The following is an 18,066-nucleotide window of genomic DNA, read 5'->3' on the forward strand; positions in this document are numbered from 1 at the left end:
GTAGTTTAAAAATTGAAATAGTTCCAACGAAGGCGATTTCCACATCCAACACTCGGAGCGTCTTGGACAAGAATAATAATAGCGTCCTACTCAATGAAAACTGATACCAAACGGAATAAGCATCCTACAAAATTGTCGTGTTTACTCTGAATTGTAATTGGATTCAAAAAATAGATTCATTATGAAGACCTGAAATGCAAAAACTATGTGAACCGCATTCAAGGAGAGCTTGATGTGAGCATTGACAGCCGGAATATGCAACATCTTCGAATTAGGATACATCGAAGAATTCTGCACATTTACGTCTCTTGACATGCACATATAGGGTATGTTGCTACATCGTCGTAATTGCCTATTCCCATCCTATCCAACACAAATTATTGAAAATATCAGCATTTTTATGACGCACAATGCAAAATTAGTTATTCCCTAATATTTTAGTTTGTTGTCTATCATACGCGATCAATCAAAGTGAGCTCAGAGCTATTTAAATGCTTTTTATCATTAAAAAAGTCCTACCAGCCAACGTTTTTTCGTGCGACGAAGAAGACAATGTCGACTAATCGTTTTAATTTCCGTCATTCATAAATGAAAATAACTCACGCAAGGCATTGTCGTTATTCTAAAGCCAGGAAAACTTGCCTGGCCTGCAGAAATTTTATAGAATAGCAATTGTCATGCCGTCCTACACATTGTTGTGATTTTTAGTTCGGACGATGAAAAATTTTGATGGACGGATTTTAAAACGATACGACGAATTTTAGAAATAAAGTCAGTTGCGTAATTTCAATAATATGCTTTAATAGTCGCTTTTCAGTGATTTCAAAGTTCACGGTTCGGCAGTAAGTGTTTTTTAGTCAAATCAGCACAAGAACTTTTGGAGTATTCATTAAATCCATCCAACAAAATGATGAAAATTAGAATGGCTTTACTTATTACGACGGGAATTAGAAAAAAACCCTAATACCATAGCGTAAGTTGCATGAATGTAGACGGGTAGAAATTTGATCTCCAAAACGAGCAAAATGACTCATGATTCTCGGTTTCTAGCTCATGATTTATGAAAATACACCATGAATAAAAATCATGATATCACGAGCTTCTTGCAGTACAACACAACGCAAAATCATGAACTATTATTCATGATTTTGTGCTGTCTGATATGGCAGTTCAGTCATGATTTGACATGAATTCACATTTCATGATTTTATGATTTCATTCATGGCATTGGAATCAAATTTCTTTCCGTGTAGGTTTAATTATTAGAGTTGGTTTGATGTAAAAATGTAGCTTTAAGAACGACTTAACTCATGTGCTTTGTTTGATGAAAAACACATGTGATTTTTGTTGTGTCCATAAAATTGATACGCGAAGTCAAATGAGAGTTTTATTTTTTCATTCTGTGGTGGTATGAATTTTTCTTCATGACAACACTCGGCTACATGTTGGAATGACGGTCAATAAATAGGGTAGCCTGCTGCAGGTTGACACTAATTTAGTTTTCGCTCCATAAAACATAACCAGAATGTTTTAATCATGCGTATTACGTATCATTAGAGAGGTATTTCTATTGTTTATACAAGGACTTTTTTGCAAAATATTTGATAAATTTTACCTATTTTCGTGCAGGCCTTAAAATTCGCGATAAAAAATGTTGCTACAGGTTGAGAAATTTTACGTCTTTACAATAATGAAAACAAAATTTCTTTTTATTTGAATATGTGGTATTTTTCGTGAATTTAGATGGAATATCTTTCTTCTTCTTTTTGAAGTTCTTCCACAGTAATGGAAAAAACGAGACAGGAGCGACCGGTAGTGACAACAATGTTTATTTGACCGTCAACTTAGTATATAACATATTGCAAACAAGTTTAACTTACTTATATGAAAATCTTCAATCATAAAAATGAATTACACGTTGTACAAAATTGCTCCTCCTACAAAAATTTGGATTTCTCAACTTGTAGCATAGCCAAGCCATTACAAAACATAACAATTGTTTGATATCATTTACAATACATATCTCAGCTAGCCCAAAATCGTATATCAATGAACGAAAATTATCGTAAATAACTCTTTACAAATTAGGAATTTTAACTAAAGCTTAATAAAGTGCGTTCAAGTTAATTTTCAATCGTATATAATGACAATACATACGATTTTCAGCACAGAATTGCATAGCAGTACGGAGCGAGTCGCACTTTATCGGATATTATCGTATATGAGTACTTACATAGATGAATGGCGTATATTTTTTCCTGATCATGTATATGCTAGCTGGGATATATGTAAATAGCCTTTGATGTTGAAGAGCACTTTAAAATCTATCAACAACATAAGCAAACCTTAACTGATTGTTGAAGAAAAACAAAAAAATGGCTCAAGCAGATTTTCAATAACCATTTTTACTATTTTTTATGACCCGCTTGGCTCACAGAGAAAATATGAAAATATGCATGTAGTTTCTTCTAAATCAATTTAAATATAAGCGATGGTTTGAGTACTATGGAATTCTGGCTCCGGCAAACGATTTGATAACAAGCTATCTCTCATCAAAAATACAATTTGTAGCCGTAAATGATTCATGATAGTATTTGCCCAAATACCACAGATAGTGTACTCCAAGGCAGTAATTTGGGCCACTCTTCTTCTTAATCTATATAAATGACTTTTTTGGAAAGTGAAGAAGCGCCTGGTGTAAAGAATGATAAATTGGATGAACTGAAAAATTTAAAATTTCGATATAGATCAAAAATATATCGGGTGGTGCCATGACAGGTGTGATTTCAACCCACAAACTTTCGGTTGGTACCCGAAGGCTTTTTGCTTTAAGCTACCGCTGATTTGTAATATTGACATATTTTTTGTATTACACTGAAGTCGATTTTTACGCGGTTTGTTTTTCTCGCGAATTTCAGAATTTACGCGGTTTTTGTGCGCGAATTCCGGAATTTTCGTGGATGTGCTCAATTAGTCTATTTTTTCGCGTAATGTTGAAATCCACAAATTTTTTTTTACGCGAATTTTTGGTTTTCTATTCAAACTTTGGAATTTACACAAATTTCGGAATTTACGTGGTTTTATTTACTCAAATTTCGGAATTTACGCGATTTTTTTACCCGATTTGGATTTACGCGGGACGTATCTTTCGCGTAAAAAGCGACTTGAGTGAATTTGTGTTTTATGTCGTTTTAATATTGATTTTTGTATTTTTTTATATTTCTTTTGTGTTATTTGTTTTTTTATTGTTTATTTCAGAGGCTTTCAATCTGCGGCTGGTTCATCTCTTTCTTTTGTGTTATTTTTGTGTCATTTTTGCATCATTTTTATGTCTATTGTGTGCTAGTTTGTGTAACAGAAAATCAAACACAACATTCACAGTTCTTACAAAAAATTGAAAAATACTTTTTTTGCTGACCGGTTTCGGGTATAATACCCGGGCATTCGGTTATAATTTTTGGAAGAAATACAACTGTTGTTGTATCTTGTATTTCCGTGTTTTTACGTTAAGCGAAAAAAATCAACTTATTTGTAAATTTGATGTCTTACATTATTTTACAATTTTAATTTTTCATTATTGTGTTATTTTAATGTTATTTCTTGTATAATTTATGTATCATATTGTGTATATTTAATTTTTGTTTCGTCATTGTATTTTTATGTCATTTGTGTGTAATTTGTGTGTTATTTGGTTGCCTTTTTAAAATATTATTATATCATTTTTTAGGAATTTTGTCTAATGATTCTTCTATCATTGAGAAAATAAGCTTCAAATTCACAATTTATTCGTTATTTCGACAGATATTGGGCTCTCTCCCAGTAGGGATTCTAGGAATAACATTCTGAATACATTTTTTTTTGTATTTTATCTAGATTGCTGAGAAACAGCAAGAGAAAAAGGTAGTTGAAAAATTAAAATTTCATATTATTTTTTCTTTGGTTGTGTTTCGTTTACAAAGCACAATAGTTATAAAAGTCCTCTCCTAACTTCTACCAACAAAACAAAAAAGTTTGATTTAATATGTTACGTTGATTAATTTTCGAGAAAAAGATACATAAAGTTTGAACGTTATGTTTTTAGGAGCGGCTTTTTATTACATCGAGTTTGTTCCACGAAGCACTGGAATACTTGATGATGATCGTTTTTCATCCACTTCTCGTGGTCGTATCAGCACAAATTAAGTATTAAAATAAGCGAAAAAGTCAGTAGAATCGAGATCTGGTGGTAAAAAATAATGATTTTCTGAAATATAGATTGATAAATTGAAATAAACAACAACTAAATTGAACCACCTCTTTTCAACAGTTTCGTGTTATTCACGATCCTTCACTAATTTGTTGCAGTGGTCGTAACCTCCAGGTCGTAACTGATAAATGTTGATTTATTAACCTATTCTTAATTTAAGTAAACCCTACAAATCTATACTTCCGCATCCATTATGAAAATATTCACAGCCAAACAGTTATTTTACAGTTGAAGAATAAGTAAACGAAAATGGTTTCAAAGTAAGTGCTCTGACGTGACGCATTTAAATAGGTTCGTAAAAACAGTTACGGTGTAAAGTAAATAAAAAAGTTTAAGCAAATTGTAACTTGTATAACCAAGAAAGACACGAACGAAGGAAGACGTTGCGGAACACCGAACTGGCACTGTCAATAAATTGTACAGCGAAGTTAAACAGCTTCCGGTGAAAGGATTTATCAGGAAAACTTCGTTGTTCTGGCATTGAGTGTGTACTTGTCAATGTTGTTGTTGTAGTAGCAGGGAAAATGTGACACTTCGAAAGGCGGGAGTGTTCTTTTTTTCGTGTGGGTACAGCAGCATGGATTGCAGAAAGCCGAAGCAATGCTTTCAGCGTAATTTTAAGCCAATGGCTTTGAACTGCCGAAAGAAAAATAGAGATTGAATAGGTGTGGCTAGAGATAATGGAGTGATGAAAGGATGGCGTGGCAACAGGTAGTACGAGAAGGATTTTAGTGACATTACATGTAACATACTGAACGAATATAAAAGGTATCACAGTATGAGAGAGGAATTAGGTGGTATTTAAAAGTAGGATAGAGAACAAAAGATTTTTTTTTATTTTTACAGCAAACATGCAAGCTAGGAAGCGCACTACTTACGATGGCGGCGGGCTTGGAAGAGGTACTTGGTGAATTTTCCAGGTCGCTTCGGAAAGCGAATGTTCGTCGGCTGCGTAGCATCTCCAGAGCGATTGGATCAACGTTGCAGCCGGCTGGCGGCGGCGGATCATGTGCTTCTGTCGCTGCTGCTGTTGTACTTTCAAGGCGAAGCCGCTGCCGAGGATTCCCTGCAGGGATTGAGAGGTAAATACAAAAAAGGTCATCACAAAGGGCCACGCGAATATAAATATGTAGTAGCATTATACTACGGGCCGTGAGCGCCGTGCACTCTGGAGAGTCAAATAGTGAAAGAGTGGGTCATGTTTGCTGTTACACAGTGTTCGGAAGTGTTTTGGTTTGGGATGGTATTTTGACAATATGAAAAACATATTTTTATGCTCTGGTCGTTGCAAAAAATCGTCGTTTAGCATTAAACCACATGTAACAAAAACGAAAATTACCTTTTTGATTTTATAGCTAATGACCAGAGCAGTTGACTGAACAACAGCCCAACATGTTTACATTTTACTGAATTATAATTTGAAAATGTAATATTCTCTACGAGCAACAATAAGTTGTAATCCGCAGCTTCTCCGCAAAAATTTATAATTTATCTATTTACTTATTCGTGTTTCGTTTGAAAGCTTCATAGTCTCAACGCCTTATATAAAAAAACTCGCCCAAAAGCTGGTAAAACACGCCGTACCGCATAGAGCAACGCAACGGGACGAGAAAACCAGAGGAAACTAGAAAAAAATGAAACACGATGCACTCAATCGGATTATACACTTGAGACGGGTAAGTTCACTTTTCATTCACGCTCCATGTTGATATGTATGCGAAAAGTGCGGTAGGCACAACCGCACAGCCCTATGTATGTATGTATGTATGTATGTATGTATGTATGTAGGTACATATGCTGGAAACGACTGAGAGCAAGAGACGAGCAAACATGAATGAAGCAAAGAAAAACTAGTTGGGTGTGGGCACGTTTGCACCATAAAGAAACACATTTGAAGAGTTTTGTTCACTAACGTCTGGCTGTTGGATGTTTTATGCGAATCTTGTCAACTGAAATATAACTTGCTTGAATTTTCCGGAATTGAAATTAAATGTAATAGAGGTAATAAATCTTCCCGTTCTGACAACAACTAAGTTATTCGAGTAATGACAGTAATATATACTTCGGTAAACTGTAGTTTGCAGAAAATTTTAGGGCTGTATATTTATGTACATAGCGTTAAGGAAAGTCTGACTTAGCAGTTAGGAGTTTAAGAACTCTAATAGAATTAGAATTCTGAATCGTTGATGTGCAAAATAAATCTCTAATACCTGAGATGGTATATAAAGCAACAGTTTCTTAGCTGTTTGAGGTCATAAAGCACATAAAAGATTTACAAACGTGCTGCCTCATCAATTCCAACCGAAAGGAGACGCATGGTCATTTTTCAATTTGACACTGACAAACTCGCTAAACCACTTGAAAAATATTTGAGCATCATTGTAGTTGTGTTATTTATTTAAGAGAAAACAACACATTTCAGCATAGTATACTGTTTCAGTGCTTAGAAATGTCATATACAATTTATGCAATACACCTGAATTGATACAATATATTGCTCATTCTCAACATACTACTCATACAGATGAGATGAACTCAGTGTTGCCAACCTGAAAACAACCACTCCAGCAAATCACTTGCGTTCATGTTCATGTTGTTCTCTACATTCATTTATTCTCGATAATAGTTAATAAAATTAAATGTGAATCATTCATGCCGATAACGGCAAACGAAATTATAGGAAACGTTAACATTGCTTCGAAGTTTTAATTAATTTCCTGCAGCTAGGTTTTGGTTGATTTTAAAAAGCATGCAGTTTAAAAAACTAAAAATCTAAAACATCAGTCAAGAGCAAGGAAATTGACTGACAAGCTAGTCGAGCAATCATCCAGGACTGCAATTCATGAATTAATTATTTTGAAGGGTAGAAAACTGAGAAAGACAAACATTGTTAGTAGTCCAGTAGTCATGTCCAGGGCTTGAAAAGGGATCGCAAGCTGAAAGTGACTGCCGTGAATGCGAACTTTCCGCATTCAAACTCCGCTTTTTGAACGATCATTTGACTGTTTTTCTTATCCAGTCAATCTGCCGCTTGCGCTGCTGCCGTCTTACAATTCATGCGGCATCTCAGCAAAAGCGAACAGTCAATCTCCCGTTTTGCTTTGCGCTTTGAGAATATAAACTGCAAACTGACTGGAAGCATACGGTGACGTATTTTTTCGTTTCTCTTTTTGTCTCCAAATCGGCTGCTCACAGTAATAGTTTGTCACCCGGACGTCGGTCCGACGCAAGCAAAATATTCGTTTGTATTGGACGGAGTCCGACCGACTTCTTCCATGCACATGTAGTGGTTGTTTTTTTTGTAGTATTGAATCATACGATTGTGCGGTTGCTTTTCGTTAGCGTGGTGATTGCCAGTCATTTGACTGTTTTGCAGTCATTCGCTGCTCCAAACGGTAAAGGCAACTTGATCGAAACGAAAATGTCAAAAAACTTTAGAACACGTTCATTCTGTTGCGTGCATTCGGCGTTTGACTGAGCAAACTGCCAGTTGTGTTATGCATAGCGTTCGTATTCCACCTCTAAACGGACGGTGTGAACTTGAATGCGCGTTGGTGTGACTGCGGTAGAAAAAAAGGATCGGTCGAAGCCCTGGTCATGTCCATGGGCTGACAGATAAAAGAATACTACCAGAAGTAAAACTGTATGCACTGAATGCGTTTTATATTCGGTTGCATGCAAGGCTGTAAATTTTTTCGAGCTCAAATAATAACTACAGCTCGATTCGATTGACTGAATCGTACACCGTTTTGAAACCTATAAACAGACGTTAAGACTTCAAGTTGTACTTTTAAAAATTATCTAGGATCTATTGCAAGATGAACTTTTGATCGTCGTAAAGTGACCCATCCGAAAACCAGTTTGGTTTTCGCCTACAAAAGACTCCAATAACGTGGTCAATCTAAAGAACAAAATACGGAAGAGTATTTTATATACTGAATTCAGTAATGTAATCGATAGTTCCTGAGTGAGATGATGATCATTCTTGTAGATAGGGAAAATGAAACCGTTCAAACCTTCATTGTTCCAGATATTCATTTTGAATATCCTGTGGATCGTTTCGTACTACTGGAGACACACTGCGAAAACGTCTGCTTCCGACGCTGTTGAATATTATGCAAAACCTCCATGCGTTGTTCCTTGCAACACTGTTTACTGTGCTGGCGAGCCTCTAGCATACATTTGTTTCTCTCTGTTCAGGCGCAAAGCTGCAACGGTAAGCATTTCATTCCTGGCCAGGGTTTTCTCATCTATAACTCTCCGTCATTCGATATTAAACCAGCTGTTCCGCTGAAATCTCCCAAAAGTTGCACACCCTTCTTCCGCCTATTTCTACGATTCGTCAGAGATGACGAGATGACGTCAGAGATGAGAAGTTAGAGATGAGGAGTCGAAGTAGCGGAGTCAGAGAGGAGCAGTCATAGATAAGAAGTTACATATGAGAAGTCACAGATGAGAATTCAGAGATGAGAAGTCAAAGATGAGAAGTTAGGGATGAGAAGTCAGAGATGAGAAGTCAGAGATGAGAAGTCAGAGATGAGAAGTCAGAGGTCAGATGTAAGAGATGAAAAGTCAGAGTTGAGAAGTTAGAGATGAGAAATCAGAGATGAGAAGTCAGAGATGACAAGTGAGAAGTAAGAGAATAAGAAATAAGAAGCAATAAGAAAATTTAAGAAGGAATAAGAAATTAGAAGTAAGAAGTAAGAAGTAAGAAGTAAGAAGTAAGAAGTAAGAAGTAAGAAGTAAGAAGTAAGAAGTAAGAAGTAAGAAGTAAGAAGTAAGAAGTAAGAAGTAAGAAGTAAGAAGTAAGAAGTAAGAAGTAAGAAGTAAGAAGTAAGAAGTAAGAAGTAAGAAGTAAGAAGTAAGAAGTAAGAAGTAAGAAGTAAGAAGTAAGAAGTAAGAAGTAAGAAGTAAGAAGTAAGAAGTAAGAAGTAAGAAGTAAGAAGTAAGAAGTAAGAAGTAAGAAGTAAGAAGTAAGAAGTAAGAAGTAAGAAGTAAGAAGTAAGAAGTAAGAAGTAAGAAGTAAGAAGTAAGAAGTAAGAAGTAAGAAGTAAGAAGTAAGAAGTAAGAAGTAAGAAGTAAGAAGTAAGAAGTAAGAAGTAAGAAGTAAGAAGTAAGAAGTAAGAAGTAAGAAGTAAGAAGTAAGAAGTAAGAAGTAAGAAGTAAGAAGTAAGAAGTAAGAAGTAAGAAGTAAGAAGTAAGAAGTAAGAAGTAAGAAGTAAGAAGTAAGAAGTAAGAAGTAAGAAGTAAGAAGTAAGAAGTAAGAAGTAAGAAGTAAGAAGTAAGAAGTAAGAAGTAAGAAGTAAGAAGTAAGAAGTAAGAAGTAAGAAGTAAGAAGTAAGAAGTAAGAAGTAAGAAGTAAGAAGTAAGAAGTAAGAAGTAAGAAGTAAGAAGTAAGAAGTAAGAAGTAAGAAGTAAGAAGTAAGAAGTAAGAAGTAAGAAGTAAGAAGTAAGAAGTAAGAAGTAAGAAGTAAGAAGTAAGAAGTAAGAAGTAAGAAGTAAGAAGTAAGAAGTAAGAAGTAAGAAGTAAGAAGTAAGAAGTAAGAAGTAAGAAGTAAGAAGTAAGAAGTAAGAAGTAAGAAGTAAGAAGTAAGAAGTAAGAAGTAAGAAGTAAGAAGTAAGAAGTAAGAAGTAAGAAGTAAGAAGTAAGAAGTAAGAAGTAAGAAGTAAGAAGTAAGAAGTAAGAAGTAAGAAGTAAGAAGTAAGAAGTAAGAAGTAAGAAGTAAGAAGTAAGAAGTAAGAAGTAAGAAGTAAGAAGTAAGAAGTAAGAAGTAAGAAGTAAGAAGTAAGAAGTAAGAAGTAAGAAGTAAGCAGTAAGAAGTAAGAAGCATGTCCATGTACTTTTTGTCCCGTCCCGGTTTCCCTTTGAGCAAGCTTGGGGGATACATCATTTCTTATTAAACCACTCGCTACGAATCGGCCCAGACAGACGCTGCTGTAATGACCAAATCATTCAACAATGTCTGGATTGTTTTTTCGACATGGTGTTTGCCAATTTTGCTTAAAACTCAGTTCTGTTTCTGTAGTGATTTTAATGAATATAAATGTTTTTTTTAATTTAATTTTCGTTAAATATTGAGTCAATTTCGTTTGGCTGTATTTAAAATTTACATTTGCGTTTATCAGTGTGTGTCCTAGTTTTGATCTTATTTCAGCTCAACTTTTTTTTGACATATAACAAGTTTCAAACAGAAAGTGGGACACGTATTCTATAATTTTTCACAGAAACAGTACTGTGATTTATCTTCACTAGAAGTAAGTTTTAGTCAGTTTTGCATACAACAAATAGAGCAATAATTCTTGTCATGCCACTATTGTTAGAAGTCGTTAATATATGAGAGAAATGGAATGGAATTAAATGCGAGTAAGCAGACCCCCATTATACCCATTAAGTATAACAAATAACTTCCGTTTTAGAGGTAAACATTCCACTCTGATAAGTAAGTGACCTCCATTACAGTAGTTATACCCACAACGTACTGGTTCGTAACTTAATAAAACTAATTAAACTAAGTAATAATCACTTACCGCCGGCAGGGCGAAGAAGGAGATTCCGAGTAAGGCGCAAAACGATGCTATAATTTTCCCTTGCCACGTATCCGGAACCATATCACCATATCCGACCGTACATAGCGTTATCTGCACGTAGACAGGGAGGTCGTATTACCGTGAGTGTGTGATTTTTTTCGGTCGAATGTTTACATGGTTTACATTGTAGGTATTTGGTATTTTTCCCGGGCAATCATGGGGTTGGGAATGGAAAGAGCATGAAAAAAGAAAGTAAAAAAAATATTGGCAAAGTAAATTTATAATCCGCTTATTCAGTGATTCTAAATAAATTAAAAGCAGTGTTTGATTTGCAGTCGAATGCGAGCTTTGAGTACAATTTACAAAGCTTGCTAAAATATACTCACCACACCCCACCACAAGGCTTGAGCAAAGTTATTGAATTTGGTTCCTTCCACGTCCTTCTCCATTAAATACACTAAAAACGAGGCAAAAATAAGGCCCAGGAATCCTATGTACAACGTTGTAATTAGTTCCTGGAATGAGAAAAGTACAAAAAGTGACGATGAAGCATTTCGAAGGCATACAAATGTTGTTTGCAATTTCATAAAAAAACAACTTTGATTAGCTAAATCCATCCAATGATTCTATGGCTTTTCTGTTAGCTTGTCGGTCCCGATTGCCAAATTCTAATAAAGACATGTTATTTCCGTAGTCGAAAATTAGATTTCTGAATCACTTTATTAACAGTTTCAATTTCCGAACGATGCTATTTTTTTAACCATAGGAAATAGGAGAAATTTCAATTCTTGAAATAGGTTTATAGTCTGCATTAAAAACCGGGTTTTATATCACATTAGTATGCTCACTGTGCATCTTGATTTTATTGCTGTCGTTATTGTTGCCTTAAACGAAACGCTGCTGCAACGTTTCTCACTGCACCAGAAATACTCAAGTCAGCGAAAACCAGGGGCGTTAATGTACAATACAGTCAGCTGCTAGCGAAATAAGTGAAAAATAAACGGCACAATCTCATTATCTAAATTACCATCTGACGGCTTTTTCGTTTAGTCGTATCAATGAAGTTCCTTTTAATTAGCGTGATTATTCACTCCTTGAGGCGACGAGTGCAGATCCTTCGCCAGAAGTCAACTAGTCTAGCCGTAAGACCGCCTCCGTCATCGTCAGCTAAAGTGATAACGAAGGGCCATTTTTCGATGAACCACACATACACACAACCGCGGTTAGACCGCGCTGATGTGGATGCAATGATTAATTACACTTCTTTTTTTGCTATGCATAATGAATAGGTTCGTTTAAGAATAATTACCGGTCGTGATGGTCGGTAATTATGGTATCAGTTTCAAAATCAATCCCGCGATACCCGGAACTGCAGGAGAGTTTCGTTGAAAAGTTTTGCATTACGAACATGAGATGAGCAACTTGTCAATTCATTTATTACCTAAACAAATTCCAGGATCAAAGAATAATAAATGATCAAGTTGATTTAGTTCTAGCATGAATAAAATATCGACGACCGAACGGAAAGTAGTGCCACAGCCTTTGATTTATGAAGCAATATTTCAGGTAAGAAGGACACTGGATTGGTTTATGAAAGTGTGACACAACTGATTTGCAGTATGATCGAGCTAACTGTGACAGTGCGGGACAATGTTTTAACCGCAATTTGTCGACAATCTAATAAATTGTGCAGTGTAAATTAACAGAGCCGTTTAGTCAGGTTGCTTTAAATGAATAATGAGGCATATGCTTTCGTTCTATGTGCGTTTTGACTAGATGCGAAACAGGTTCAATCGCATCCAGTGTCATAAACTGGTAATTTAATTATAGACCATATTGAAATATTTATGAAAAATATGCTTTGAAGAAAACGCTTTGGTACTGTTGATGACAGTTTAATGATCTCACTTCGCATCCTCAAACGGGTTTGAGATTGCTAATTTGCATATAAGGTAGTTTATAGGACACCATATGAACCGTTGCTTTTCAAGAGATGGTGCTTTTCTAGTGGTAGTAAAATCAAAATTTCTCACTTATCTATGTTTACCTGCCTGAAAAGCAATCACTAATCAGCCAAGAGCTGAATATGTTTGCGACATTCCAATTCGGAAAAATTAAATTTCGCAACATGAACGCAATAAATAAAAACAATGTTTACCAACTATTTATTGGTTCAGGTGCCAAACGTTAACGATAACCACAAAAGAAACTGAGATGCATGAGAGAGTAAGGTTGTTCTGTTGAGTAAATTCATTGTCGCGCAAAATGCAGCTGTTTCCGAAATGTACAATATGCGTTACGAAGTAACGACATCTGTTGTATTCAACAGGGAAACATTGATAGTTTTAAGCATACTCTCACGCATGGCGCATGATGAAACACTTGCGCTAACTGCTGTTATTTATTATCAGAAACTAGAGGCGGTGTCCTATTGGAGAACATAGGAGAAAAGTAAAAAAAAACTTCCTGATTCCTTCCCTAGAGAGATTAGGCCAACTTACGTTTTTCTTTACGAGCTTGCAGGATCGATTTGCGACGAGCATGAAGTAATTTGCACGAAAATTTTTGACATAAGTTGGGGCCCTCGCTGAAGCTGTTTGCAGTAGGAATAATGTCCGCAACGACAAATTCCAAACACTCGTATCCTTTCCTCCACTATTTGGTTTTCTCTCACTCCTACATATACGTGTCCCAGCTAATGTAATTCTCGTTAGTGACGAAACCGCAAATTACTTCATGGTCATAGTGACACTATGAACTGAAATTATCCTGACAACAATATGCCTACTGCGTTTCTATACACTTTTAGCATAATTCAGAGAAATTCAAAAAAATTTGACGAATGAAATAAATAAATAACAGTACTGTTTGCGTGTCAAACAAACAAAAGATTAGTACCAAAAAGTGTACTCCAGTGGCTACATTTTACCTCCATAGAAATGAATAGCAGTCGAATTGCGCTAAGTCTGGCAAATATAGCGGGTGTAGTAAAATTTTTCAATCACTTTATTTGACAAGGTGTGGAAAGTGTTTGGACGGGTATAACATCATGTGGTCGAGTATTGTCATGATGGTGAATAAAGGCTACTGTGTTACCTGACTCATAACGAATATACGTTATATACGGGGGAGGGTCTCGTAACTCACAAACTTTGTGGTTTTTCGTTTAGTTGATCATAAATTCGAATAGAGCATACAAATATGAACTATATAACATAAGAAATTACATGCTTACTCTAAAAATAAAAACATGAGAGATATTAGAATTTCGGAAATAGGGGTGCGTTATGAGTCAGGTAACACAGTAGTGTTTAGATTATTCAGAAAATAGGCTCTTCTTGTTGTTGATAGCGGGAGCGCCGGGGAGTAGTCCCAGTAGGATATGCAAGAGTTTTACAGGTGTTTTTTTATTTGTAAATAGCTTTGCTCGATCTTTTTTTTGCAGTTTAAAACTAACGTGCAAAATCCTGTCCTGGAAATTCTAGAGCGGTCACATGCAAACCCCATCAGCGATATATCGGGAGCTGGCAAAAGTGTGGCGCGAATGAATAAAAGTACAAAAAAAAACTCTCACGGACGTTCGCCCGCAGTTGAAGGTCATTTGAAAAAGTCTGACTGATCCTCACATATCGGATTATGATTTGACGAAAAGGCTAAATTGTTGAAGGCACGAGAAAGAGAACGATGTCCTTCTGTGTCCATGATTTTGGCTGGTCTTCCACTACCTTGCTTGCGAATAGTTGTTGGGCATTTTAGGATATGGTAAACAGTCGAATCTGCAACATACTCGCTTTTTAAATGTTGAACCATATACTTTTTGCCGAGATTTCTGTGGCAGTTCGTAGAAGTGTACAACGCGCTTCCGAAATGCTTCTTGTTTCGACGCCATTTTAAGCAAGCAACAAAAAGAGAAAAGGAGGAGACACAGAGCTAACACATACATACTCTCATTTCTCTCTGAGCTTGTTTGTTGTTGAGTATAGGAGTCCCGAAAAAATTCCAAAATTTTAGTTGTCCCCCGTTATGTGAGAACGGTGTATGGAGGAGAAGGATGAATCACTGGCACAGCTCTTCGGCGAACTCAGTATCTGGAAACTGGAAAGATACAATGGGTGTCACATGTTGTTAGAATAGATAACAACTCCGCACTCCGGCACCTAAATATATCAAGAACGGCTCAAGCAATTCACTTGATTCTTTTTACCTTTGTTATACAATATAACAAAGGTTTAGGAATTGGTCGAAAAACATGAAGTCGATCTGAGGCCCGGAGGGCCGTGTCACATATACCAATCGATCAGGTTCGACGAATGAGCAATGTCTGTGTGTGTGTGTGTGTGTGTGTGTGTGTGTGTGTGTGTATGTGTGTATGTGTGTGCGCTTCAATTTTCAATCGCCTATTTCTCGGAGATGGCTGAACCGATTCGTCTGCTATAACTTTTATTTGAAAGGTATTTTTACCTAGTATATCACTATTAAATGGTTTCGTGGTCTGACTTTTAGTTTAAAAGTTATAAGCAAAAATGTGAAAATTACGTGACACGATTTTCTCCGGAACCACATAACCGATTTCATCGATCTTAGTACCAAATAAAAGCTCTTACTATTGCTAAATTTCACGCCAATTTTTATTGAAAACAAACAAGTGGTTTAAAAGTTATGCTTAAAAAACCAGTTTTGACAAGGTTCAAATGATCGCCTGTTTCTCAGAGATGGCCAAACCGATTTACGTGCTATTAGTTTCATTTGGCAGATAATATAGCCGGATAGATCACTATTGAATGGTTTTTTGATTGGATGTTTAGTTTGAAAGTTATGAGTAATTCAATACACCACACCAAAATTAACAATAATTTATAATGATTTTAACCAAGAAAAATAACCTAATTTCAATTATTTTAATGTCAAACGAGAGGTTTTCACACTACGAATATATATGCAAAATTTCATAAGAATTGGTTTTACCGGTCAAAAGATATTAACCCTCGAACACTCGCGCCAACTTTTATAACACGGTTACTCGCGCGCACAATAGCCCAAAACCAAAGAAAACGTGCGCACTAGAATTTTGACTAGGAAAACTTGGTTTTAAGTTTATCGAACCTTTGGAAGAGTTTCTTGAAATTGAAAGCTCTATCGTCTGGTAGAATTTGAATTTTGATTAATCCCCCTAAAAGTGAAATAAAAAAATTATTTTCCTTCAGTTTCAATATAACACATTGATGTGTTCTGCAAAGTTTTAGAGCATATTATTACAAGAAATTTTGCTGAAGACAGTAACCTTCTATCTCTTCAACGAAGAGATCTTATTTATTGTATATGAATCTGAAAAATCAGTTTTTCTACTTTAGCTCTTTTTGTAATTGTTGTATGACTTTTTCATGTATTACAAAGTTGTATGAATAATAAAAATACACAACTTTGCTGAACATAGTATACCTCTATGTTTCCTTGTTTACTGTGTATTGTCTCATAACAAGTTTACTGAAGAATATACGTTAGTATATACGTAATATACGATTTGTAACTTTATAACAATATGGCATTCAAAAACCTACACATGTTGTACAAAATACAACAGCGTGAGTAACCGAAAGTTAATAAAAATTGATGAAATTTATTCAAGAAAACTTTATTGTTGTGAATCAAATAGAATGGCATTACAGGAAATTATGCATAGTTCAAAAACTTATAAACTAGACCTTTACTACGCAATGCATATGTTAAAGAATAATATTTCATCTTACAACTCACTTTTACTTGGACTTACCCTCATTAGTAACAACTTACTCAGCAATTTCATGAGAAAAGGAACTATCAAAATTTATAAGTGCTTCTATTTGGTTCAAATTTTGTAAACTTATTCAATTTCCAAAAATTTCATGTAAGCCAAACGTGTCGATTTCTATCTCAAATAGCAAGTAAGATCGTATAACAAAGTTTCCGTTCACCACTAGGTGGATTAAATCAGGTTTTTTGTTTAAAAGCTAATAAAATTATCTTGTCTTTGACCCATTCTTTTTTCGATATTGCTATTTATGTATTTTTTAGAAACGTTTAAAGTCAATCTTTCGTCCAAAAAACGAACTTTTATGTTTGAATGACCGCCATTTTGTTGTGCGTTCGAATTAAAAAAAGGATGGGCCAAAGACAAGGTAATTTAATGTACTTTCATATCCTTTTGAAATTTTTCATTTCGGCTAAGCCACCGAGCGCCACTCCATGGCACCGCAAATCATATTTTTTTTCGAATGATCATGTTCAAAGAGCCGTAGGGGAGAGGGGAAGAGGTTCACATATGAAAACAAAATAGTAAATATTAGTATAAAATGCAATGGTCAGAATGCAAAACACCCAAATCGATTCGCTTTTCGCGTTATCGAGAAAAAAATATTTGAAATAAGGCAAAAATATGGTGTACAAAGTACTATGCCCCTTTAATGGTCCGATCTCTTCTGATATCATCAGATATAGTAGACTACTACAGGACGAAATCGATTATCAGGAGTCTTTACATTTTTTCATAACTGCAAAATGTTTCACCCCAAAAGTTGTTTCCTCAGATGTCATATCCTTTTCAGCACCAGAGGACAAACTGGTTTTTCCTTATTCCTTTAACCGCAGAAAGTCAGTTGATTCGAAATTTAATTCCGACTGTATTTTATCCTAAGAAGGTCCCTGATAAACAAGCAAGTCTCATTTTAATCTCATTATACAGGAAAAGAAGAACCTCAACAATGGTTAATCTGATCCAGTTAATTTATGATTCTCAGTCCAGGATTGCATCAAGCAACAAACAAAAGAAATGTATGATAAATTTGTGTCACGAAGCACACAAGAAATAAATCCTTTCTTGCCCATTCTTTAAACCGTCACGCTGTGAATTGAATTGAAATTCCAAACAAGATTTCACAAATTATATGGCATCTTTCCCGCTGCCACAAATCCAGTGATTGATCCTATCTAAATAAAAAGATGACAGCATCCTGAGTGATGTTTCCGTTCAAGTACTTATCATGAAAGCTGCGTTGCTCGCGAAACGAATGTTCATTCGATTTAACTGAAATCGATTGCGGTGATTCGTTTTGAGGTAAAAACCGGTTCCTCATCGACCTATATATATTTACGAAAGAAGATACATATTTATGGGGGAGCAAATTTTGTCGATTCAATGCCTGTAAATTGAGAAATACCCTTACACTTGATTCGATCCACACCCCGTCCCTAATTCTTCTATATGCGAGTGGGGAAAGGACAAACCGCGGAAAGGCATAGATTGCGTGCTGTCTGCT

The 18,066-nt window shown here is 35.5% G+C and overlaps 1 protein-coding gene across 4 annotated transcripts in view; it reads right to left on the reverse strand.

The window, feature by feature from the left end:
- Nucleotides 1-18,066, reverse strand: part of LOC128738130 (potassium voltage-gated channel subfamily KQT member 1) — a 371,495-nt gene that overhangs the window by 134,472 nt on the left and 218,957 nt on the right. For all 4 annotated transcript variants that reach the window (XM_053833006.1, XM_053833003.1, XM_053833004.1 and 1 more), the window contains exons 6-8: nt 11,161-11,289; nt 10,775-10,885; nt 5,125-5,312 (exon numbers count right to left, since the gene is read on the reverse strand). In XM_053833006.1, the coding sequence (XP_053688981.1) occupies nt 5,125-5,312; nt 10,775-10,885; nt 11,161-11,289 (428 nt within the window). The remainder of the gene's footprint in view (nt 1-5,124; nt 5,313-10,774; nt 10,886-11,160; nt 11,290-18,066) is intronic.

The sequence above is a fragment of the Sabethes cyaneus genome, chromosome 2 (genome assembly GCF_943734655.1).
Source record: "Sabethes cyaneus chromosome 2, idSabCyanKW18_F2, whole genome shotgun sequence".
NCBI classification, from domain to species: Eukaryota; Metazoa; Arthropoda; class Insecta; order Diptera; family Culicidae; genus Sabethes; species Sabethes cyaneus.